General features: G+C 37.3%; 2 protein-coding genes across 33 annotated transcripts in view; one reads left to right on the top strand and one right to left on the bottom strand.

Annotated features, from left to right (window-relative positions):
- Positions 1-3239, top strand: part of DNAJC24 (DnaJ heat shock protein family (Hsp40) member C24) — a 76991-nt gene extending 73752 nt beyond the window's left edge. For both annotated transcript variants that reach the window (XM_089310049.1, XM_070072021.2), the window contains exon 5: positions 2970-3239. In XM_089310049.1, coding sequence (XP_089166175.1) covers positions 2970-3034 — 65 coding nt within the window. In that variant the 3' untranslated portion in view covers positions 3035-3239. The remainder of the gene's footprint in view (positions 1-2969) is intronic.
- The window catches only part of IMMP1L (inner mitochondrial membrane peptidase subunit 1), an 84118-nt gene that overhangs the window by 10198 nt on the left and 48137 nt on the right, over positions 1-25783 (bottom strand). For 24 of the 31 annotated variants that reach the window (XR_016218010.1, XR_016218009.1, XR_016217995.1 and 21 more), the window contains 3 exons: positions 20124-20257; positions 18465-18553; positions 14265-14391 (listed from right to left, as the gene is read on the bottom strand). Coding sequence is in view for 15 of the 31 variants with exons in the window: in XM_089309968.1 (XP_089166094.1) it covers positions 14265-14391; positions 18465-18553; positions 20124-20228 (321 nt within the window). In the remaining 16 variants the exon portion in view is untranslated. Of the gene's footprint in view, positions 1-11106; positions 11163-14264; positions 14392-18464; positions 18554-20123; positions 20258-25783 lie in introns of all 31 variants that reach the window. The other 7 variants (XR_011387824.2, XR_011387820.2, XR_011387825.2 and 4 more) reach the window with 1 other exon arrangement.

The raw sequence follows: 25783 nt of genomic DNA, 5'->3' as shown, positions 1-25783 counted from the left end.
TTGTTCAATGTGAATTAATGCTATAACTAGTACTCAAACAGTATTTTACACTTTTTGTTCTGTGTGGGTGCAAACTGATGAAATCTTTACTTAATATATACTAAATCGATCTTCTGTATATAAAGAGAATTGAAAATGAATCTTGATGTGAATGGAATGAGAGAGGTAGTGGGAGATGGGAGGGGTGTGGGTGGGAGGGAAGTTATGGGGAAGAAAGCCACTGTAATCATAAACTGTACTTTGGAAATGTATATTTACTAAATAAAAGTTTAAAAAAAAATTCTGCCTTACTACTATGTTATCCATATCAGTCTTGGGACTGTTACTGTCCTTTTCTACTTAAAAATGATTCAAGGGTAGGCACTTGTTCCAACATTTAAGACACCACTTGGAATGCCTATTTGTCACATAGGAGTACCTAGTTCCAGTCCTGCCAACTCCTGTTCCAATCCAGCTTTCTATTAATGTGCACCCTGGGAGGCAGCAGATGTTAAATTAAGTACTTGGGTCCCTGCCACACAAGTGGAAACCCAGACTGAGTTCTTCACTCCTGGCAGCAGCCTGACCCAGCCCTGGCTTTAGCTGGCACTGAGGGAGTCAATCAGTGGATGGAAGATCTCTCTCTTTTTCCCTCTCTTGTGTTTCTTTCAAATAAAGTGAAAAAAAAAAAATGAAACTGATGCCTGCCACCTTAGGATACAGCCAATCATTGCAAAAGAGGAATCTATAAAGAAGTTTTAGTAGGCGGCACAGGGATGTGACTGGAAGATAGACTTTTTATTAACAGCTTCTCTTTCATTACTGAGTATCTCCCTGCTTAGTCTAAGACTTGACTTCCTCATTCTTACAGATATTGCAGGCTAAGCTCCATCTTCTCCGTAAGTATTCAATACTTTCATCCAGTCTGAGTGAGTAATCTCTGAAATGTTAAGGATAGTGGTTGAAGATACAGTTTACAGAGTCATAGTCCTGAGGTCCCAATGCAGCTATGCAAACCTCCAGTTAAGCACTTGTACATGCTATTTAAACCTCATCTATTCAACTAGGACAAATAAATTACCTTACAGAAATACTGTGAGAACCAAATGCAGTAACACAAGGCTCCTGGCATCCTGTAAACACTCTAAGAGAACTCCCTAGCAATTGCCCCAGCTGCTGTAGTGAATGAGGCCTACCGGGCTTTCTTTGTTTCTAAGCAGTCTGCCTACCCAGTTCTCTGCAAAGTCAAGTGCACTTGGCAATTTTACTTAGTTTTAGCTCTTTTGTTTTTACACTGTATTCAATTACACAGGTATGGTTATAACGGAGTCTTTGAATTGAATCCATTATGTACAATAATTGTGAATAAGTACCATATTAATTACTCTGGTTCAATTAAATTCAGATAAAATCATCCCAAGTTAATAGAAAAGACTAACATTTTAGTCCTTTAACAGGCATCTTCATCAAGCAATATTTATTAAATACTGAATATTTAGGTCTTTCTTTATGAAACATCTACTTCATTTACCAACTATTCAGAAAGTGAAGGAAGAACCTTGAAAGTGCAGCATAGGGTTTTCCATCCAGGTCATCCAACACTAAGATCCCAGTCTTATCAGACAGTGAATCATCTTACCCTCTGACTTCCTTTTTGTTCTATTTGTAAACACAATGTTACCTGCCTTGTTTGGGATTAGTATTTAAAAGACACATTTTATATTCTCATTCTAAAATTATCTCTGGCTTCCACTTTAATACACTTTTGTTGGGGCCGATGTTGTGGCACAGTGGGTTAAGCTGCCACTGTAGACATTAGCACCTCCTATTGGAGCTCCAACTGTCTGCTCTGCTTCCTATCCACTTTTCTACTCATGTACCTGGGAAAGCAGCAGATTATGGCCCAAGTATTTGGGCCCCTGCCACCTACATTGGGAGATCCAGATACAGTTCTAGGTTCTGGGTTTGGCTTGGACCAGCCCTGGCCATTGCAGCCATTTGGGGAATGAACCAGTGGATGGAAGATTCATTCTTTCTATCTCTGTCTCTCTCTCTCTCTCTCTCTCTGTCACCTTGCCTCTCAAATAAATAAATATTTTTTAAAAATATACTCTTGTTATCATAATCCAAAATAAGTATAACAATGCAACATACAGTATTTCAGAGTGTAACAGAATATGGTTAAGTACTAAAATAATGACTTTTCTTGTGCGCTCAGAAAAATAGTTCTAAACAGTTCTAATAGTAAAGCAAATACACACTGCATAATACATTTCCAACAAAAGTCTTATTCCTGACACTTCCCATAATAATTCCCAAAGTCCAAACTCATCCCTGTATGCATGTACCGCTACAGATGAATATCTGTGGCTCCTTTCAATCTCCTATTGCCCCTATGCATAACTGATTCTTATAAACATTGGCTGGAAAAGAGATTCATATCTGAAATGGTATTAGAAATATATCACCAGTAGAAAAGAGGTCATACTCCAATAAAGAAATGATTAAAGATGTAGCCCAGGGGCTGGCGTTGTGGTGTAACAGGTTAAGCTGCCACCTGAAATCCTGGCATCCCATATGGGCATGGGTTGGAGGCTGGCTGCTCCACTTCCAATCCAGCTCCCTGTTAATGTGCCTGGAAAAGTAGTGGAAGATTGTGGTGGAATGAGAAGGCCATGCCAAGATGGCCACTGGCAAGCTAGCGTCAGTTACTCAGGAGTGGCTTTGGAAACCCCCTGGGAAACCCCCTGGCAACAGAGCCTGCCTGACAACAGGCTGTGATTGGATGGCTTTAGAAACCACATGGCAACGGAGCCTGCCTGGCAACAGGCTGTAATTGGATGGCTTCGGATGCTGCCTGGCAACAGACTGTGATTGGTTAGGGCATAAACCGCCCCTTGACCGGATTGGCTGCCTTGGCTATTTAAGCTGTTGTACCAACTGAAATAAAGGAGTCTGCGGGATGCTCACCTCTTGCCTGCTTTCACCAGATTCCTGGGATCTGTGTGGTGACTCCGTGCCTCTTGCCCCCACCACGCTCCTCCTCTCAGAATGAATCCACTGCAACAGAACATGGCCCAAGTCCTTGGGCCCCTGCACCCACCGGATGGAGCTCCTACTCCTGGCTTTGGACTGGCCCAGCCCCGGGCATTGCAGCCTTTTGGGAAATGAAACAGCCGATGGAAGATTTCTCTCTCTTTCTCTCTCTCTCTCTCTAGCTTTTCAAATAAAAAATAATTTTTTTAAAAAAAGAAACAAAATGTAGGCCTTTTTGTATGCGGTGTTACTAATGCATTTTTAAAAATGACATCATTGTATGTTTTTCCATGACACTTCTCCAACTTATGTTTTTATCCATCAAAACACAATTCTAACATTGCAAACCCTGCACATTATTTAGAATGAAATCTAGCTTTGTGAATATAAAATTGTATATTGTGCAGGTGGATGACGGAATTTTTTTGTGATGATGCATGATACAAAGAGTAGCTTCAAAAAAGTAGATGGATGTCCAGGGCTGAAAGCATGAAAACACTGTTTTGACTAAGAGATCATGAAAACATATTATGTGGACTTAAAGAAGGGAATAGCAAGGCATCTAGACATCATTTTGGTAAAGCACAGTATTTTTGCCACTGTATTTTGCTATAATAATTTAATTGCCACTGTGTTAATTTAAAATATAATCTTAGGCTTCACTTGCCCAAATTGAAAAGGTCTTCTATTTCCCAAATTTGCATGTTCTCCATACCCTTATTTTATTATTTCACCTACCCTTATTGCTAAAGCTGAAACTTGGGTGTCATTTTAAAGATAGCAGTTCCAGCATCAGATCTTGTTTATAAATTTCCTTAATTTTTCTGAAATTTTCATACTTGTTTCCATTCTCAGTGGTAATCTCAATTGTGTCTAACTTAAGCCTATTAACTGGTCTCTGTCTCCAGTCTCTCCTGCTCCAACCCATCCTGTTAGTCTACACTAATATGAGACTTATCTTTGAAGGATTAAGTCTAGTCATGTTATTCCCTGCTTGAGACACAGAAGGAACTGGGAGCCCCACTTACCCCTTTTATTTTTATCTCCTTTCATGACCTACCCGCCTACTACATATTCCCTACATAGGAACTTATTTTTGACAGTTCCCCTAAAGCACAATGCCACACTCTTACTTTCGCCTTCATAATATGCTGCCAGTCTTGGCCAACTCCTACTTACCCTTTAAAACTCCAGCTCAGTTCCCAGGAAAATAATCCTATCTGCCCACTCTGGATACTCTGTATATAATTCTGTTATGCCATATTGTTATTCATTGCTCCTGCAGCTTGAATGAGAATTTCTAAAGCTGCACTATCCAATACAGTAGTAACTAGTCACTCATGTGGCTATTAAAGTTTAGAAATTATATTAAAAATTAAGAATTCCAGTTTCTCAGGCACTCTAACCACATTTCATGTATTCAGTTAGCTACATGTGCCTAGCTATCACCCTACTGGACAGCACATATATAGAATGTTTTCATTATTTCAGAAATTTCTGTTGCACATTACTGAAGGCAAGGACTTTATATACCTTCATGTAGTGCTGGCCCCCAAGTAAGTGTTCAATAACTGTTTATGGAATTAATTGATAGCATGCATAAGTAAAAATGACAGGTTCAGAAGTTAACAACTGGCAAATTTGCCTACAGTCTCCATTCCCATCCTACCTTTCTGCACAGTGTCCCCCACCCCGCAAGTCCAGTGGTCGGGCTGTTCCTGAAGCAGTCTCTTAAAGAAGACGCCTGAATGCTGAGATTGGTTTGAGGTCCAAAGTCCTTAGTCTATGTTCCTAGACATATTTTGACTTTCTTTATATAAGGAGAGGGGGTCAAATTTCAAGTCTCTTCAGATGACAGTTTTCTCTAATACTTCCTGACTTAGAGATTCATACACAGTATGAACAGGAAGAAGGTAGATTAGACTCTTGAATTATATCTTGAGACTTTTACTTAGTACTCTCTTAGACACTGTTTCATTTCCTTTCTCTATTGGCCTTGTGTGTATGTTCAGTGAGAATGGAGGCACTAACTGTGTCATGCTAAATGATTTATATATTTTTATATATTTTCTTAAAATGAGAATTCTAACCCAGGAGGAAAACACTCTCACATGTCTAGTTTAGCAATACAATGACTTGTTAAGCCAATATTTTCATATTAATTTAGTATCTTCCACTGTTTTATAACATGTATACCTACTTTTATATTTCTTATTCCTCTTTCCTATTCCTGTTTAAGTCAGAGAATAGTTTGGTGTAATAAATATATTTTTATGCGCTAAGATTATGCAAGTCACAGAAACCAAACTCAACCTGTCAAATTTTGGTTAAACAAAGTGGTTACATAGCAATTTCATTTAGTTGCCTTTTCCAAAAGACATCTTAACATATTCCCCTAAACAACAGCAGCTTTTCCAGCAGACCTGGTAAAACGATTATATCAGATTAAGAAACCACATGATACTTGGAATATATTCTCTTCATTAGCAGCAGAGTTTGGAGGCTGGTTCAGATGCTTACAATGAGCAGCAGTGTTACAATTTCAACCTTTGTTAATTTTTCCAATTAGGTGCAGGCAAATTCGAAGTACAGATAGAGAGCTTGAAGATGAAAACAAATATTTACGTTTTACTGAATTACATTCTGCCTCACGAGATGTACACCAATGATACTGATTTTCGAATTTTGAGTGGTCTGAATATTTTTAGTTGAAAAACATTAATTAATTGTAGGACCACCTCCTAAACTCAGTAGAAATGATAAACTTTATATAAATATAAATAATAAAAATAGTAGTACAAAATAAAATTCTATCACTACATATTATTGTTAAATTAAGCTCAGATTCTAAAAACGTTCAGAGAACACATAAGAAAATCCTTGAGTTTGGGGTCCTCCCAGGTGATTCTTTCATGTTAACATCTGAACAAAAACACCTCAAACTTGTAAACAATAAGTCAAATTTATCTTCAGAATTGTGTTAGCTATAGGATGAAAAAGTCACGTCATCTCCGCAGCGAACTTCACTTTAGCAAAAGAGTAAACAAATTTCCTCCACATCAGCTGCAATCAAGGCATTAGCACTATGCTATGACTGATTATCCTGGGAACCGTTGCTGAGAAATGAATGTGTAGCACAGGTTTTTATCACCATAGTCTGCAAAAAGCGAGTCCCTTGTTTAGATATCCTAGTTGTAATAAGTGACATTATTAGGTAGTTCTTCTATTTAAATGACATACGGATTTAGTGTATCAGCAGCTTATAATAAACAAGCCCTTTCAATCTGATGATTCCTCTCCCTACACAGAAGTACTTTTTCTGTTTATAATACAAGTGGTAATAGAAGACCAGATGGTTGTGACATTTAGCTAAGGTAAATGACATTTAAACAAACAGAAAAACAGCATTAGGATATTCAGGGATTTGAACTATATCCTAAATACAAAGTACACATTAAATGACTGTAAGTGTTAACAATATAATGTGACCATTTTCTAATGCTGTCTAATTAGTGAGATTGTTTTTCAGATTGCCAACCAGTTTTACTTAAATATTTTATAATATATTGTAAGCCAACTTTATTATTGCCATATTGTTGCACTTCTAAGTTCTTCTTTTAAAAACACTATACCACCATTGTATACTGAATGCATTAAATTAGTTCTCTCTAAAATGAAAAATTGACCCTATTTCTTACATTCCTGCCAATAATGATAATGTTGTTATTAATATACCCTGTAATTCACAAAGAAAAATATAAAAAATTCCACATTTCTTATTCATCTAACATCACCCTTTTGTAGTAACAGACCTCATTTGGTAAAAACATTTCTCCTTCTGTGTCTAACACTGACATCTATAGTTTCAAGGACAACCAAAAATATTTAAATAGACTGATATTTTGGTAGATTTAAAGTTAAAAAATAATTTTTCTAATAAGTAGACATTTCCATCAACAATGTAAAAACTGCTGTGCTCTAACCACAGTAATATAATAAATTCCCATAATTAAATCCTATTAATAAGTCAATTTTCAATACAAGGATGTGCTTTGGTTCAGAAACTAAAACTCAGTAAAGTTTTAATTGTTTGGAAAAATTTTAAAAATTATTCTTCATTTTATAATGAACAACCAATGGAAAGCAGAAGTTTATACTTAAGGGAAAAGTTTACAAACCACAGATAACTTAACCATCATTAATCTGTCAACCAATAAAAGGATCAAAAGAACAAAGCACCAGAATAGTATTTAAAGAAGTCCAGAAGACACATATATTTCTACTGAAATGTAGAGAACTCTCATTACCAAACAACCTAGTGAGCAGGTACTGAATGTTTTAATAGCAATCTAACCTTCATCATTACAAAACTACCATGGCATTTCCGAGGCATCAAACCTTCCCTCGAAATGAGACCAGGGCAAAGTCCAGTGTATCTCAAATCAACCACTCCTTTAGGAGAATTATTTTAGACAAAATTCAGTACTTTAAAGTAATAAGTCAATTCAAAGTCAGGAAGATTTTTATTCTACACTGAAAAATATCATGCAGCCCAAATAGGAGCCACTTAGAAAAAGAAACAAGCAGCACCCTGCTCTCCTAGTACACAGTAACTAACAGGGACAGTCCACTATTTTCTAATTTCACCTTCACCTGTCATTACGTAAGGTGGTCAGATAGCCTTTCCATTAGAAGTAGCCACCACAGATGTGGCAAATTCACTGCTAGCATTCAGAATGGTGAACTACAAGAAAAGTCACCTTTCTGAAAATTTGTAATATCATGTCCTTACTCAGAAGCAAGTTGGCAGTAGAAAGTAGAAGAAACTAAAGTAGAATTAGAATAGAAACTATAAAAAAAGTCATACCTTTCATATATATATTGGTCTACCCTTTGAGTACTTTTAAAAATACCTACTGGATGCCAAATCAATCTACATTCTGGGAGTCCTTGCCATCAAGAACCTTTTATTGGGGCCGGCATTGTGGCATAATAGGTAAAGGCCACCTGCAAAGCGAGCATCCCATATGGGCACCAGTGCAAGTCCTGGCTGCTGCATTTCCAATCCAGCACTTCACTAATTTGGCTGGGAAAGCAGCAGAAGATTGTCCAAATCCTTGGGCCCATTCCATGCACATGGAAGACCCAGAAGAAGCTCCTGTCTCTTGGCTTTGGACCTGCCCAGCTCCAGCCATTGCAGCCATTGCAGCCATTGCAGCCATTTGGGGAGTGAACCAGCAGATGGAACATCTCTCTGTCTCTCTAACTCTGTCTCTCTTTGTCTCTCCTTCCCTCTCTATGTAACTCTGCCTTTCAAATAAATAAGTAAATATTTTTTAAAAGGAAACTTTTATTGTAGAGCAGGGTTCAGCAAATGCTCCCAGTAAAGGACCAGATAGTCAATTAGTCTAGACTTTGCAGGTCATATAATTTCTGTCACAACTATTCAACTCTGCCATTTTAGTGAAAGCAGACACAAACAAAATGCAAGTGAATGAACATGCTGGTCTTTAAATAAAACTTTAAATACAAAAACAAAAAGAAAAAGAAAAAGGAGGCAGCAGAAAAAGGAAGCGGATCTTGTAGGATTTGTAGACCACTTAAGGTCTAGACTTTCATTACAAATGAGACGGAGAGTAATTGGGCCTTTGAGCATGAGGAATACACTTGCTCTTTAACAGCATCATCACAGAGGATCACGTCAGTTACTGTATGGAGAGTATCAGCGGAAAGGATAGGGAAGCAAAAAACTGGGGAGAGTATGCACAAAGAGAATTTCAGTAATTATTGCCACAAAATAAGAAAGATGAGTTCGTCTTGAGTCAGGATGATTATCAGGGACCACCACATGGCCTGAATTCTGTTAGAGGCCTAAATTTTTGAGACCACCCCACAGCCTGAATTCTGCTGAAGACATGCTCGGTCAGATTGCAAAGGTGATCGGTGGAGTTATGTCAATGGCAAAGGTCGTTTCACATGATGCTGAGGCAGCTAAGGAAATGCTGAGGGACCAGTAAACAGCAAGTGGCACGTTTGCCCCAGTTAATAATGAGCCCCCCTCAAGACCCCTCCACGTTGTGATTGTCCTCTTCTCCCAGATTCCAAGCAAACAAGTCCTTCTTGTAACACCCAAACTCGCTATTGTTCCCTGTTTCACTATGTTTAAACTCCTTCCTCATGAAATACTGTTTTCACGAAACTGCACATTTTTTATGATTAATCGATCACATCACTATTGATAATAAATACTTGGAGTAACCAGACATCTGGGCCTCTGCTTCTGTCTCCTTTGGCAGTGGACAGAGTGTCTCCTGGTTTCTCCATATTAAAATCTTTCATCTGAGTCTGCTTCCTTAACTACACGACGCCATTCCTCTTTCGGGTTAACCTGACACCCTGCAGTGCTGGATGCACCAGATGATATCAGTGACAGTGGCAAGACATGGTCTGATTCTGATTCTGATACAGTTAAAAATTATAAGCATCATGATTTGCTAATGGATTCCATGTAGGGTGAAAAAGGACGAGAGTCAAAGAAAACTCTGAGGTTTATGGCCTGAACCAGCAGAAGAATGGAACTAAGAAGTTTGTAGAAGAAGCCAGTCTGAGAAAGAGAATGGGGGCATTAGTTTTGGACATATGCATATTAAGTTTGAGATGACTGTTATCCACTAAAGCAAAGATATTAAATACATATTAGATATATGATTCTGGAGTTCAGGGGAGAAGATGCACTTGCTATAAATTTGGGAGTAAGTTAGATGGTACTTAAAACTATGAGACAGGATGTCATCCAACATGTAAGTACATACAAACAAGAGCTGCTTAAAATACCAATCCTTAGGGGCTGGCATTTTGGTGCAGCAGGTTAAACCACTGGTTTTGACAGCAGCATCCCATACTGGAGTGCTGGCTAAAGTCCTAGCTGCTCTACTTCCACTGCCGCTTCCTGCTAATGCACTGGGAAGCAGCAGGCCCAAATGCTTGGATCCCTGCTAATCACATGGGAGACCTGGATGGAGTTCCTTGCTTCTGGCTTTGGCCTGGCCCAGCCTTGGCTGTTTTGGCCATTTGGGGCATGAACCAGTGGATGGCAGATCTCTTTCTGCCTCTCCATCTCTGTCACTCTGCCTTTCAGATAGACAGATAGATAGGTAAATCTTAAAAACAACAACAACAACAAAAACGAGAGAGAGAGAGAGTAAAATACAAACACTGAGTGGCTCAAATATTTGGATAATGAGGAGTAAAAGCAACAAAGGAGATTCAGAAAAAATAGAAAGGAAGAAATCTTAGTGTCCACAAAACTAAGTGAAATTGGGTTTCAGTAAGATAAGGACAAAGAGTTGACCACTGGAGAGACAACAGATAAGTTCCTGGGGATTTTGACAAGAACTGCTTCAGTGAGGTGGTAGGGACCAAAGCCTAGGTGAAAATAGTTCAAGACAACATGGAGCTCAGAGTGGAGGTAACAAGTATACTTAATTCCTTCCTATAGCGTAATGCAGCGTCAAGGGAGTGTTTACATGGCAGATTTTACAGCATGTTTGCTGATAGAAATTTACGGTATTTAAAAATGCTTAACTATTAGCATAGTTACACTGAGGACTAAAATTATACCCTTGGACTATCACACAGTAGTATCATTACAAATATTAAAAAGTGTTTTTCTTCTTCTCTTCATTAGCTTTCCAACAAAACTTTAGTAAACTAATTCCTAGCTCTATAATCCTTAAAAAAATGGAGATCAAATTAAAGACTTTTATTTTGCATCTTGCCTTACTGTGCAAACCAACAGGAGAATGCTAATTTACTTTATTTCTCACTTGCTAAATGCTTCTACTTCCAACTGAATTATTTTTTGTTAAAATAGTAGCTTCTAGCAACAAAGTGAAGAATTCCTGTAGTATATGCACAAAGAGTCTAAGATGTTTACGCTGATTACTGCATGTTTAAGAGTCACAAATTAAGCTAATAACCAATATTCAGCTCATAACTAAGGGAAGAATTATTAGCTTCAGTAACACCAAAATAAGCAAAACTTAATACATTAGCACCTTGACAGGAACTACTTAGTTTCCAAATACTTACTGGAAAAAAATAAATCTGGTGTGTAAGTGTTGTTCGCCATAAGGACTTTTCAAATTCTGGAATGAATAAAATGATTCCACATCATTTAACCAATGATCTGTTTATATACTCTTTCTTGCCAACTTAAAAACAATGCTATTTCTTTCATATGCTAAACTCTATAGACTGTGTACCAACTACAGTTTTGATATGTTGCTTTCCAATGCACCCTACATATAAGAATAATAAATTATTTTTTGGGTCTGCAATTCAAAACACATTTAATACTTATCATCTTAACTATGTGAGTCAATCATGATCTGAATAATAAAGGAAGGCCTTCATCATATAAGCAATAATAACTTTCCTAAGGGGATAAATAGGTAAGAAGAACAAACCCATTTCATAACAAATAGCACCAGTGTGCTTCTGAGATAGCTGAAAAAGGGAACCCTCTAGAGGGGTAGAACCTCCAAATGCTATGGGTATCTTTTCAGGGTACTCCAAACTTGGATGGATTTTTGTTATAAATCACCTTGATTAATGGAACACTTTTGTTAAAGTGATTTTCTGTAATAGCTATACAGTTCTTATGGCTTGAACAATCTAGGTTAGGAATACTGGCAAGAGGGAAGCCCTCAAAAACACTTCGCCTTTCAGAGAAATACTGCCCCTGAACAGACAGACAAATACGTTGTAAGGAACTGCAATTTGATGAGACAGGACTAGCTATGCATCTCTGAATCTCAATTCTTCTTAGTCTGAAATTGAGAAATTTATTTAACACCCCTGTTGTTTGGTTTTTCTACCAAGTACCACTATTACCTGCCTCACTGGGTTGCTAATGTGATGATTAAATAAGTTTACCTTTGTAAAGAGTTTCAACAGTACAGAATAAGTACATATTAAGTGTTGAGAAGCATTATTACAATTAGGTTTTGTACATTTTTAAACAGACGAAACCAAAAGGAATGGAATACACCTTGAACAAAATGGGAATGTCCTCTAATTTTTCCACTCATCAGGCATTTCAAAACTAAACAAATATTGTCCTTGAATAGAATATTTTAACTATCTATATGCCACAGTCCTCTGGTTATCCTGATTATTTAGCTGAGACTTTGAACCCCACTGTCCTGATATTCTTCCTCTAATAACTCATAACAAGAAAATAACAGCAATGATGTTTCAATCCATCCGTAGACAGAGGATGCTATCATTCGTTCTGTTGTTCTGACAAAAGTGTTTCTATTCTCCAGTATATATGTGCTGCAAAAACAACTTGAAAGAAGGCTTGTGGCACAGCAGTTAAGTCACCACTTGGGACACCTACATCCCACACCAAAGTGCCTAGTTCTAGTCCTGACTACTCCAGTTCCAATCCAGCTTTTTGCTAATGTGTACCCTGGGAGAAAGCAGATGATGGCTCAAGTGCTTAGGTCCTTTGTAACCCACATGGGGACCCAGACTGAATTGCTGGCTCCTGACTTCAGCCTAGCCCAGCCCTAGCTGTTGTAGGCATTTGGGTAATGAACCAGCAAATGGAAGACATCTGTCTCTCTACTTTCAAAATAAAAATGAAAATAAATGATTTGTAAAGTGACAAAAATATTTCATAAAATTATAGGTTATATGACAAGGAAACCATACGGAAAATGTGACATATCTGAAGAATAAAAAGATACAGTGTCCATGATGAAGGCCATGATAAAAAAGTAAGTTACCTGACATCACACTATCACCTTTTACATTATCATCATCAGCTAACATTAATAATCAGTTTGAGTCCCGGCTGCCCCACTTCTGTTTCAGCTCTGGGAAATAGCCTGGGAAAAGCAGTGAAAGATGACCCAAGTATTTTGGCCCTAGAAGACCTAGAAGAAGCTTCTGGCTCCTGGCTTCAGTCTGGCCCGGCCCCAGTCATTGCAGCCATCTGGGAAGTGAACCAACAGATGGAAGTTCTCTCTGTCTCTCCCTCTTTCTCTGACTTTCAAATAAATAAATACATCTTTTTTAAAAAAAAGCTTTTAAAAATAATGTGTATTTACCATTATAATAATAAACATTACAACACTGCACTGCTGAATCATATTCCATTATCAATAGTAAGTAACAGATAAGTAAATAACTCTTCAGCTATTTGTTTACAGTAAGGGTGAATATGAATGTAAGTTGGTTAACACTGTATTAGTAACTTAAATTATCCTGTTAGTAATAAACTAGGAAATTAAGCTGTAATTATTACTAAAGTTAGAAGAGTAAATGCTGAGTAAACCAACAAAAGACCAGGCCCTCACCCATTTGCTCTGTCACAGCAACCATGTGATAGACGAAAGGTGCAAACACATGACATCTGTTCTTCACTCTTCCATTCTACTGCTCATTCCACACTTTTTCTATCTGTACAAATTGACCTATACAATTTCTATTCTAAAAATTTTAATAGTTTTTAAAAATCAAACAGCAAATCTTGATTTTGCCAGAATTTCTATTAATCCATCAGTAGAGAAGCTCTCTGCCAGGATCCCGGACTGCTTTTAGCTATCAAGTCTTTTTACCTTCTCCGATCTGACCAGTTCCTCAGTCTTTCCCTGTTCGTGACCGTGCTATCTCCGAAGGGCACTGGTCAGGTATAGCGTAGGTCAACCCTTGATCAGGTCTTGTCAATGCGTTCTCATGATTACACTGAGGGTGTACATATTTTTCACAAGAATACCACAAAAGTGACATGACTCCTTTGGTGCTTCGATTCAGGAGCTAGTTATATGGATACATGACTTGTTAACGGTGAACGTAACACTGATTTCTTGATTAATGTCGTCTTTGACAAGTTCTCTGCTAGGATGTTACTATTTTTCCCTTTATAATAAACATCCTAGGAGAAATTCTCTGAGACTATGAAAATATCTATTTCTCCTCAAATTTGTATTCAGTATTGTAGCAACAACTAATGACTCTTGCCTGTAACAGTTATTACTGAGATGGTCTATATAGGTTTTAAAAGGAAATGTTCATATAATAGTCAAATTGTTCTTCATATAATCACACTTAAATTCTATTGCTGCAACATTTTTTCTTAGATTTAAAATATGAATAAAAGTTATTTTCTTTTGTCAGTATTTTCAGTTAATGTTAATTAACTATGAAACCAATGAATAACATCTTGAAATGTTACTTACGTAACTATGGCTTTTAAAGAAATCTGATGGACTAGTGGTGAGGATTTTGTCTCCTTCCAAACCAATCACTCTTTTACAAATATTTGAGCTTGGGTCACTTGGGCTTTTTACAATCACAATGTCACCTCTGAGGGGGAAAAAGTCAAAGAAATGTCAAGTGTTATTAATTAAGCATAAACACATGCATGACACTGCTTTAATTCTTTTGTAAGACAAAAAAGCCACATCCTTTATCTTCTCATGTACTGACCCTCCTATACAATTTCTAGCTTTGAAAACTTTTCTGATGGACTTTTGTGGGTCAAAGTCCAACAATTAGAGTAATAAAGAGAGCTATCTAAAATTTCTGATAACTCTTAGAAGGTTTTATGCTTTCTGAAAATTCCACAAAATTATTTATTTGTATTATATTAACTATATATTATTTCTCTGTGCAAAGTTTTAGCACCAAAATTATGGAAAAACAATTACATATAATACCACAAATGAACTAAATAAATTTTTTCTGCGTGGGGCCGACACTGTGGCACAGTGGGTTAAGCCACTTCTTGCAATGCCATCATCCAGTATTGGAGGGCTGGTTCAAGTCCCACCTCCTCCACTTCAGGTCCAGTTTCCTGCTGATGCATCTGGGAAGGCAGCAGATTAAGACCCAAGTACGTGGGCCCCTGCCACGTGGCACAGACCTAGCTGTTGCAACCACTGGGGGACTGAATCCATAAAAGGAAGATCTCTCTTCCTTTCTGGCTCTCTTTAACTCTGCCTTTCTAATAAATAAATAAATCTTTAACAAGAAGATTTTTAAAAACAAATTTCACATAGCACTGATCAACTCTAATGTACAATAAAGAGGTAGAAACAATATCTATTATTTCCTAAAGCCTAAAGAATGGAACAATAGTACAAGTTATATAACCCCTATAATTCATAGTATAGTCAAAAGGACTTACATTTGAAGAGAAAATTGAAAGAAGCAAATAAAATGCTTAAAACTGCATAAATCACATATTTGAAAGTATTTAACATATTTATCTATTAACTGCATGTAATTCCAGAAACAATTTCATGCTATTTATAATAAAAGATGTATATGTCAAAATAATATCAAAAGCCAATAAAAATAAAAAGGAATACCTGATTAAACTGTAACTTAACTATTGGGATCTGTGTTAAAATGGATTCTAAACTTTTTGAGAGAGAACTTAATTTGTGAAAATCATAAAATAAAGAAAAATTGTATTTAGTTTGGGAGGTAAGAAAATTTTTCCTAACGTCTAAATCAAAGGGGAATTCCTAAGAAGGATTCTTATAGAAGGTAATAAAAAGTATACCTTCATCAGAATTTTTACAGGAAATACAAAAAACAGTAATCAGAGTAATAATTTTTTAAAAAGATTTACTTATTCATTTGGAAGTAAGAGTTACAGAGAGAGAGAGAGGTAGAGACAGAGACAGAGACAGAGACAGAGAGAGAGAGAGAGATCTTGTACTTACTGGTTCACTCCACTGATAGCCACAATGGCCAGGGCTGGGGCAGGCCAAAGCCAGGAGCCAGGAGGTTCATCTGGGTCTCCCCCATGGGTGGCAGGGACCCAGGTATTTGCACCAGCAATGTTAATATAAACTATATATATACCTCTGGTTGTCTAACAAGATACATTCATAGAACTTAGATCAAAATACATGTCTAGACCAAGAGTATGGAACCTTTATTCTGCCAAAGGCCATTTGGATGTGTGAGAGATGGTAAGCTTTTAAAAATCAGTATCAGTGGCTCATTTCTCTTATTATCTGTAATGTACACATCTTAAAATTGGGTGCTTATTAACTATTTGTTGTAATAAGAGACCATGATTGTCTTAAGTTCTGTGCACTTGACTGAAAAGATTCAGATGTTTTAAATACCACACATGCAGGCTTTTATTCTTGCCTAAATGGGAGGCTTGTCTACCTCTAGAAACGGGGGTCAGAGATTGCCCCAAAATCTTAGAGTTCTGCACTGCAAATAAGACAAAGAGCAAAATAATATTTTTTAAAGTAGAAGTTACTAACTGGCTACTTTGGTTCCAAGAGTTACTTTTGTATGTTTCATATAAATGTCAGAGTTTAGTTGTCCTGCAACCTACTGGAACCCCTGGATGAATAGAGTATTAAAAGAATTCAAAGCATCTTTTTTAAAAAAATATTTTTAGGGGTTACCTCTTTTACTTTTTTTTTTTTTTCAGATTTAGTTACTGTGAAATTCAGAGTTACAAAGAGAGAAGGAGAGACAGAGAGAGAAAAAGAGAGAGAGAGAGAGAGAGAGAGAGAGAAAGTCTTCCATCCACTGATTCACTCCTCAAATGACCACAAGGGCCAGAGCTGAGCCAGGCCAAAGCCAGGAGCCAGAAGTTATATCTGGGTCTCCCATGTGGGTGGCAGGAACTCAAATACTTGAGCCATCTTCCACTGCTTTTCGCAGGCCATTACCAGGGAGCTGGATCAAAAGTGGAGCAGCTGGGTCACAAACAGGTGACCATATGGGATGCCAGTGTTGCAGGCAGAAGCTTTACCTGCCACGCCACAGTGCTGATCCCCTTCAAAGCATCTTAATTAATTTACTGAATGTAATTATTCATATTATTCACATGAATGAAAAGAGTATAAAGAATAAAAAAGACAATAGTGAAATGTTGATTCAAAAACTACTCAGCAAAAAATTGGGCTCCTTTTTAATGATGCTCAAGGACTGATTCCAGGAATAAAATCATGTCATTGGCACAGAACACAGCATCTTGTCTTCAGGCCCCAGTGAGGCTGAGTTAGTCAACATAAGGCTGTACTAGGTTATTTTGATATAAGTTAAAAAGAAAAGGAAGTCAGAACACAGCCTATTGTGTAAGTTTTATCTTAACCCCATATCTACACTTAGGTGTCTTGAAATGATTACAGGTAAAAGATCTGAAAAAGAATTACCTAGGTATTAAGCTAGACGATACAGGTTGTTTTTTTGTTTGTCTGAGATTTTCATAGATGTATTACAGTCAAAGACCTCCAGCTGGAGTGGCATGGAAGGGGGCTTCCAAGAGAGGAAAACCCAAATGGCCACACAGTATTCCGGTTTTTAAGTACAATCTTGGGGACCAAACTGTCAATCAACAAGATGGAGATAAATTCAACAAAGGACTTGATTTACAATTCTCCATCCTGTCTGGCTCACTTATGATGTAAAAAAAAATCATCCATAAGGCCAGGGAAGAAATCACCTGGGCCATCTTTTGTTTCTTTCCCAGGTGCATTAGCAGCGAGCTGGACCATAAGTGGAGCAACTGGGTTTGAACCGGTAGTCATATGGGATGACAGTATTGCATGCTGCAGCTTAACCCATTAAGCTATAACACTGATCTCAACAATTTTTCAATAATGTAAAATAGGCTTTGAACAATGAAAAAGGAATAGCTGAACCTACTTATCTTGATATAAATGTACTTATCCTTGAGGGAGGAAAAATTGCAGCTTACTGAGATAAAAGCTGGTGATTTTTTTTTTCAGGATTTTTTTTTAAAACAAGATTCAAAATGTTTGGAAATCAGAGAGTACATTAAATTACTAATACTTGACATCTATTTGTAAGAAATTATGCTCATAGAGTTAATTAAACAGTATCACAAGGATTGGAACCACCATTTGGAACAGGGTTTTAAAAGGCTTATTGGCAATATTTGCCAAGTAGTTAATTAATGTAATTAATAAGGAGAATCATAACAGATTAAAATCCTGTCTAAAATATATACAATGTTGTAATCTAAAAATCATGAAGTGGTCATCACAGGTTTTATAGTGGGAATAAATAAGACAGTTATTAATAAAATAACAATTAAATTTTTTTTCAAAACAAAACACTGATTTGGATATGTAATGCAGTCCCTCATTCTTGACTCCAAACATCCTAGGATAAAAAATAAAAAAGTAAAGTAGAATTACATGCATATTACAAAAGGGACTGTGAAGTGTTCTGAATAATACAAGAGATAAAATGATTTAAGGGACTGTGTATGTTTAGAGAAATTACTAAAATTTCCCAAACTGAGAGAAAATATTTGGCTCCAAATTTTATTTAGCTGATTATGCATTTGGTTATAATAAAAGAGTTTTTAAAGAGACACAATTTATTTGTGTATTTTCACTATAAATTTAATTACATCCATGACAGAAATTTACCTGTGGATACCATAAAAATGTCGACTAAGATTTTCTGCAAAGACAATATCTGAATTTTGAATTGTAGGTTCCATTGATGGTCCAAAACACTGAAAAGAGAGGTAATTTTGTAACTTGATTTTAAAAACCTCTTTAAAATATAAGAGAAAACATCTGAGTAGCCTTAAAAGAAAGAAAATAAAGCAAATGTCCTATTCAGGCCTGGAGGATGATTCACAGTAAGTTGGCAATTAAGTTCAACTCCAGAGTAGTCACCAAGTCTAGAAACATGGACAAAGATATTATAAATGTTTTACTGATATGACATTATGTTTCATGAATAAAATACCATTATCTATGTTTCCAAGTTTTGGTCACCTGTAGAATATAAGGTCCATGAGTGCAAGGACCTTTCCAGCTGTATATACAAGCCCAAGAACAATGCTCAGCATAAAGTTGATAACATAGAGTTGTTGATGAATGATGCACTTTCTTGCTATCATCAAATATCATCTGGCGCATATGATGGTAATTTATTAAGTGGCATTATACTATTCTCAATGAGCTGTTGCCCTTCTTCCTCTTACAAGAGAACAATTTACTCATTTGATAAGACTGCAACTTATATTTCATACTGCGAAATGCTGCCACAATGAGACATACTTTAAAGATTCCCATATCTGTATGTCTCAATAATTAATTAATTTCCATATATATGCATATATATCTCAAAACTAGAATGATCACTGACACTTTAAAATCTAAGTACAACAGTGTCCATTTTCTCTACTTATTGTAAATAAAGCTTTTTTCCCAAAACTCTGGCAAATAAGAAAGAATACTCATACAATGAATGTCTGTGTTTGCTATCTCTGGAAGTAATAATGTAACTTTCAAAAATCAAGAAGGGCAGCCTCAGTTAAATATATTCATTTGTACTACTCCAGCTCAGTGTGAGGTTGTATAACTGTCAATCTGTTAGAATAAGCCTAAAAAAGTAACAGCAATAACAATAACAACAACAAAAAACCCATTTACCAGATAGTCCATCAACTTATTCATTCATTTACATGAACAAATGTTTGAATAGCCATACATGGTAGGCTCATCACACAATTAAGAACAAGCATTGGTGGGCATGGTGGAGGAAGGGGGTGGGAGGTTAACTTTACTACTTTAATATTGACATTAGTAGAAGAATCAAGTGTTTAAATGAGAGTTAAATATGGCAGTTTCAAACAGGCCTGTTGAAAATAAGATAAACCTGTGTGAAATTCCAAGTCAGTTATTCACTATCTGTGGGAACCTGGAACAAGTTAATTAGCTTTCAAGCCTTTTCCACCTTTGTATAATGGGTTTCTAACAGGTATCTCACAGACATGTAAAACACTGAGTTAATAACTATATACAACCTCAAACATATGCTGGAAAACAGTAAATGTCCTCCAATAAAGAGACTATTAAGAAGACATTTTGTGCCCCTGATAGAAACATAATATAGAAAATATTTTAAGTGTTTTTATATTTTGTATCAGTGCCAATTCTCTCTGAATAGATTCTTATGTTTTAACATTCACTTTATTCATTAAAATAACTAGAACTGTAATGAGGAGCAAATACATTTCCTTCACTTTAAAAAAAAGTATATTTAAAATCAGTATCTTGTATACAAAAACTTACCATAAAAACACCACCAACATATTCAAAAGTACAATAAATTATACAGCCATACTGAATTGTATAGCCAGCAAGTCGAAAGGTTTTTCCCAGCACACCTCGAAGCATAGTTCCATGTAGACTCTGTCACCATCAGCCTGATGGTAAATTTGAAAAAGTTTCATTATTAATACTATTCAAAAACATTTAAGAAATAACTCTATTGTAAAATATTTTACAATCACCCAAAATGTCTAAATGCCTAATACAATTTATTCAGAAAAGCAAGAGCTTATTTTCATTTCTGCTACAGATATTTTTAAATAGTAAACTATAGCCACCAAGTTTTTTGATCTACCAAATGAGATTATATTCAAGTATCACTGGGCTTATAAATAAAATAGATAACTAACAAACTCTAAATCAGTCTGTTCCTTTCCATATCTTGGTTACTTTTTGCTCACTTCTTTGTATTAAGGAAGATTTCTTTAAAAAAAGATAGTAAGAATATTAATATAGTTTTGCATATTTGCTCCTTGCTATTCTCATCAGTTCTTGTCATATACTATCATATAATGATGAAATCACTAGAGTAGATGTATGGCGATTCAAGTTTTAAAGCTGTTCTTTCATTAACATGTTGTATGATCATCAATGAATTATTTAACCTTTAAGAGGCTTAAAAAATGGAAATAATATCACATAGAATAGTTCTGAGAATTCAACAAGATATGTCAAAATGTTCTATAAACTATAAAATTAAATTCAGTTGTCAGCTATTAACTTGATAATAAATGAATGCATGAATATGAAACAACATAAAGAACAGTATAAAGATTTTTTAAGCAATATAAGTTTAAAATATTAATAGTATTCATTTAAATACTCCTAGTTATCTGTCCCTCCTTTTCTATTGACCTATTACAACCATTTCTCAACAACAGCCTGAGTCTTAGGACTAGGTTACTATCCATTGTTCTCACTAAATTTGCTAAAATATATCAATATTTAATACATCACACTTTACATATGATATTTCAGTAAGGTAGGTATCATTACCATTCAACTGACAAGAAAAAGGAGCCTCAGTGCAGTAACCTGTTCAAAATCACAAATTTCCAAGAACTTGACCATATGTTACAACGATTCCCATTTTTAAAAAAATGTTGATTTATTCATTTTTTTTCACTACTTGAAAGGCAGAGGGAACAGGGAGGAAGTGAGGGAGGGAGGCAGAGAGAGTGAGAGAGATTTTCCATCCCAGGGCTGGGCCAGGCCAGCACCAGGAGCCAGGAGCCAGGAGATCCATGTGGGTCTTTCCTGTGGGTAGCAGAGGCCCAGCACTTGAGTCATCATCTGCTGCCTTCCTGGGTGCACTAGCAGGAAGCTGGGTCAGAAATGGAAGTACCAGCACTCTGATGTGGGATGCAGGCATCCCAAGCAGGCACCCAACCTACTGCACCACGATGTCTTTCCCTACTAACTCCCATACCCTGCTCCCATAACCCAAACGATTCATTAGAGTATACTCAGACTTAGACTAATTTCAAAGATCCTTGGCACACTGTTCCCCTCTCATTCTGTTTCCAACCTGATTTTCTCCGATGTTCTTACATGAACTAATTATATTTATCTGCTCTTCAAGTAAACTTTTTTAAAGATTTATTTATTTATTTGAAAGGCAGAGTTGCAGAGAAAGGGGTGGGGGGGAACAGAGAAGATCTTCCATCTGCCAGTCCACTCCAAAATGGTCACAAATGCTGGAGCTGAGCCGATCCAAAACAAGGAGCTTCTTCTGGGTCTCCCATATGGTTGCAGGGGCCCAAGTACTTGGGCCATCTTCCACTGCTTTCCCAGGCCATTAGTAGGGAGCGGGATGGAAAGTGGAGCAGCCAGGACTTGAATCAGTGCCCATATGGATGCCAGTGCTGCAAGCAGCAGCTTTACCCATTATGCCACAGTGTCGGCCCCTCAAGCAAATTTTAACCAGTGAATACTCACGTCAACATCTATGCCCCGGATATTTTTCATGATAACTATGGAATAAGAAGTATATTTGAGCCCTGTCCCAGGTTGTTGGCACTGAACTCCTAAAACCCTTGATATTTCTTGGCCTAAAGGGGATCTTATTCATAATTTACCCCTTTAAACACAACTGAATTCATTCCAATGATATGGCTTAGGATTGAGCACCTAGATAGCCCCAGAATGGAGATGCTCATTAAAAAGACCAAGTGACTAGAAAGTTGGCACTTAACAAACCGCATTCACTAGCCCCCAGGAAGCCGCTGAAGGAGTAGGATGACAGAAGATTAAGCTCCATAAAAATTCTTGAACAAAAATGAGATTTGAGATTTGATGAGTGTCCAAGTTGTTGGAATGTATCCATGTGCCCAGAGAGTCACATCCCACCTCCATTAGGACAGAAGTTCCAACATTGGGAACCTGGCCCTATGTTCCTATTTGACTATTTATTATGTCTCCTTCATAATAAACTGGTAAATACTGGTACAGTGTCTCCCTAACTTCTGTGAGCCGCTCTAGCAAATTATCCAAACCAGTGAAGGGATTGTGGGAATCCCCAATTTACATATGGTCAGCCAGAAGTACAGGACACCTGGACTTGAAACTGGCATCTGAAGCGGGAGCGTTCTTTTAAGAGTGAGTCCTCTGACTTGTGGAATCAAAAGTTCACACCAGGCAAATCTTCCTTGGCACTACACCAACTGATGTTCTTTCTTTCTTTATTTATATTCATGAGACTCACCAACTTTAAGCATACACTGATTATAATGCTTACCACTAGAGGCTGGCATTGTGGCATAGCGGCATCCCATATGGCCACCAGTTTGACTCCTGGCAGTTCTGCTTGCTGATGTGTCTATCTAGCTCCCTTGCTAATGTGTCTGGGAAAGCAGTGGCCTAAATCTTTGGTCCCCTACACCCATGTGGGAGACCCAGATGAGGCTCTTGGCTTTTGCCTTCACCTCTGGCCATTGGAGACATTGGGGGAGTGACACAGCAGATGGAAGATGTCTGTCTCGCCCTCTCCCTCTTTGTGGCTCTGCCTTTCAAATAAATAAAATTAATCTTTTTTTTTTTAAAGAAGTCATATTCTTTGCTACTAATATCTCAGGTGTTTAAAAAAATACCTACCACCCAATATTTTATTATACCTGTTTCTTTTATTTAATACCACACATTTTTCTGATGGCAATGATTGTGCTTTGTTCTTCTTACAAATGTCAATATCTGATAAAGAAGTTAATAAATGGAAGGCTTATCTAACTGAATTGGTGGATGAATACTGAACCCAGATCTATACTTCCTACATTTTCAGTATAACAGAATGGTTACAAAGTTCGAATGGGTGCAGGCCTAATGGGTTAAGCACCGGCCTGCAACTCCGGCATCCCACACGGGTGCCACTTTGAGTCTCAGCTGCTCCACTTCCTATCCAGCTCCTTACTAATGCACCTGGAAAAGCAGTAGAGGGTAACCCAAGTCCTTGGGCCCCTGCACCCACATGGGAGACCCAGATGAAGCTCCTGGCTCCTGGCTTCAACCTGGCCCAGCCTCAGCCATTGTGGCCATTTGGGGAGTGAACCAGCAGATGGAAGATCTCTCTCTCCCTTTCAAAATAAATAAATAAATAAATATTTTTTAATAAATAAAAAGTTCAAAATGATGATCAGAGGCCACTGAATGTTCAGCTAATGAAGAGAAATACTAATGTTCATATTCACTGAAAGAAGAAAATAACTGTCCATTACATATTTAAAAGTCTAAAATCTAAGATAATTTCAATAAAAGTCTGTCTTCCATCAGTAGGAGTCAGGTATAGAGATTACTGATGCATTTTACAAACCATGATTTATTTGTCAACAATTTAATGAAACTGCCCTTTAAAATGATTCATAACTGAAACTCCGATAATTCAAACTCCTAAGAGAAATAACCAAATAATATAGAATAAAAATTATCTGTAATGTTAACTAGGCTGTGTAAACACTACTTTGCTTCAACTATAAAGCTTAGTTTCAAAAATGTGATCTATGAGAATAAATCCTAAAAACTTGTGAAATGAATATCACATTTTAAAACTAAAATTAAAATGTAGTTAACTGAAGAAGATATGAATACAGATGAAACATGAAACTAGACAGCAAATCAATTAGCCATCAGACAAAGTTTAAATCCTCTTAAGCATACAACACAATCCACCTGGCTAACAATAATTAGTTACAAAGATCAGGGCAAGTGTTTGACTTAGTAGCTAAGCTGCTGGTTGGGATACCCATATCCCACATCAGAGCACCTGGTTCAAGTCTAGGCTCCGATGCGGTTTGCAGCTTCCTGATAATGTGCATGCTGGGAGGCAGCAGTGATGGCTTATATAGTTGGATATCCCTCTCTCTGGCTCTATGTCTCAAATAAATAAAAATTATTTTTTGAACATTGTTGCTCCCCCTCTTCATGGAGGAACGACACTAGACCCTGCTTAGGCTTCATATCCGAGTCACGGCACCATTATGTCGCTCCCCGTCTTCGCGGAGGAACGACACAGGACCCTGCGCTGTTCTTTTGTCTGCTCGGCCCTCCCCGGGTTTGCTGCTGGTCCTTCCCGGGTTGGCTACCGTCCCTCCCACCTCTGTGGAAGGGCAGTTCCCCCTGCCACTTTCCCCACTTCCGCGGGGGAGCGGCACACCGCCGGCCGGCTCTCTCGGGGGCTGCACAGGTGTTCCTTCAGATAGATGTTCCTGGTGCATGTTGTCTCTCTCCTCCTTTATAGTCCTCTTCCACCAATCCCAACTCTGCTACCCACATGCTGAGTACGCTGCTCTCCTCCAATCAGGAGCAGGTCCTACAGTTTATTGGTTGAACTGGAGGCAGCTGTGTAGAAGCTGTTTCCTCCTCTCCCAGCGCCATATTGTGGGAGAGCAGATGCATAGAATAAGTCTTAATTCCAGTAACTTAGTCTAGTCCGAGTTGCTCCCAGTTGCTCCCCACAGAACATAACTGAGTAAATAAAAAACAAAGTGACTATAACTATACAATGGCTCCAATTCACTGAGACTTGTAATTCACCCCAAATCAGAAATTAATTGGGCCGTAAACTTGTTTTTATTCCTCAAACAATGCCAACTTCAAATACAATGTTTGTAATGTGACTGTCTCATAACATTATAAAAGGAGAATAGGCCCAAAATGGAATCACTCATGCCAAAATTCCACATTCCCAAACCAAAACCTAGGTTGTTTACTTTAAGATCTGACCTTCCATGAAATCAGGAGAGAGATGATAGCCAAATGCCCAAAGAGGTCAGATTTTAAAAGAAAATCATGAGATTCACAGAAATGAGTCAAAGGGAGCCCAGGCAACTAGAGTCAGAATACAATTTGAACTCACACAAAGAAAATAACCCCATGGTAATCAATGCACTTTTTGTACTTTGCTGTTTCCTTTTTTCCATTAAAGATGCCTTATAGGTGGACTATTCTGCCACAGAAAGTGGCATTTCTATTTTCTAGACCAGAAGCTGCTTGGTCGATGAATAAAGGCCAATTAGATGGCTAAAACTCAATTAGTTAAAATTTTGTTCTTTGACAATTCCCTGCAGATATTAGCAACAGGATGGAATGTGAAGTGCCGAAAATTAGTTTGGATCTTAGTCTTTTATGGT

Source organism: Oryctolagus cuniculus, chromosome 1, assembly GCF_051225735.1.
Source record: "Oryctolagus cuniculus isolate XC-2025 breed Fujian yellow rabbit chromosome 1, ASM5122573v1, whole genome shotgun sequence".
Taxonomy (NCBI): domain Eukaryota; kingdom Metazoa; phylum Chordata; class Mammalia; order Lagomorpha; family Leporidae; genus Oryctolagus; species Oryctolagus cuniculus.
The sequence above is the reverse complement of the archived record's forward strand: the minus strand, read 5'-3'. Positions and strand labels throughout refer to the sequence as shown.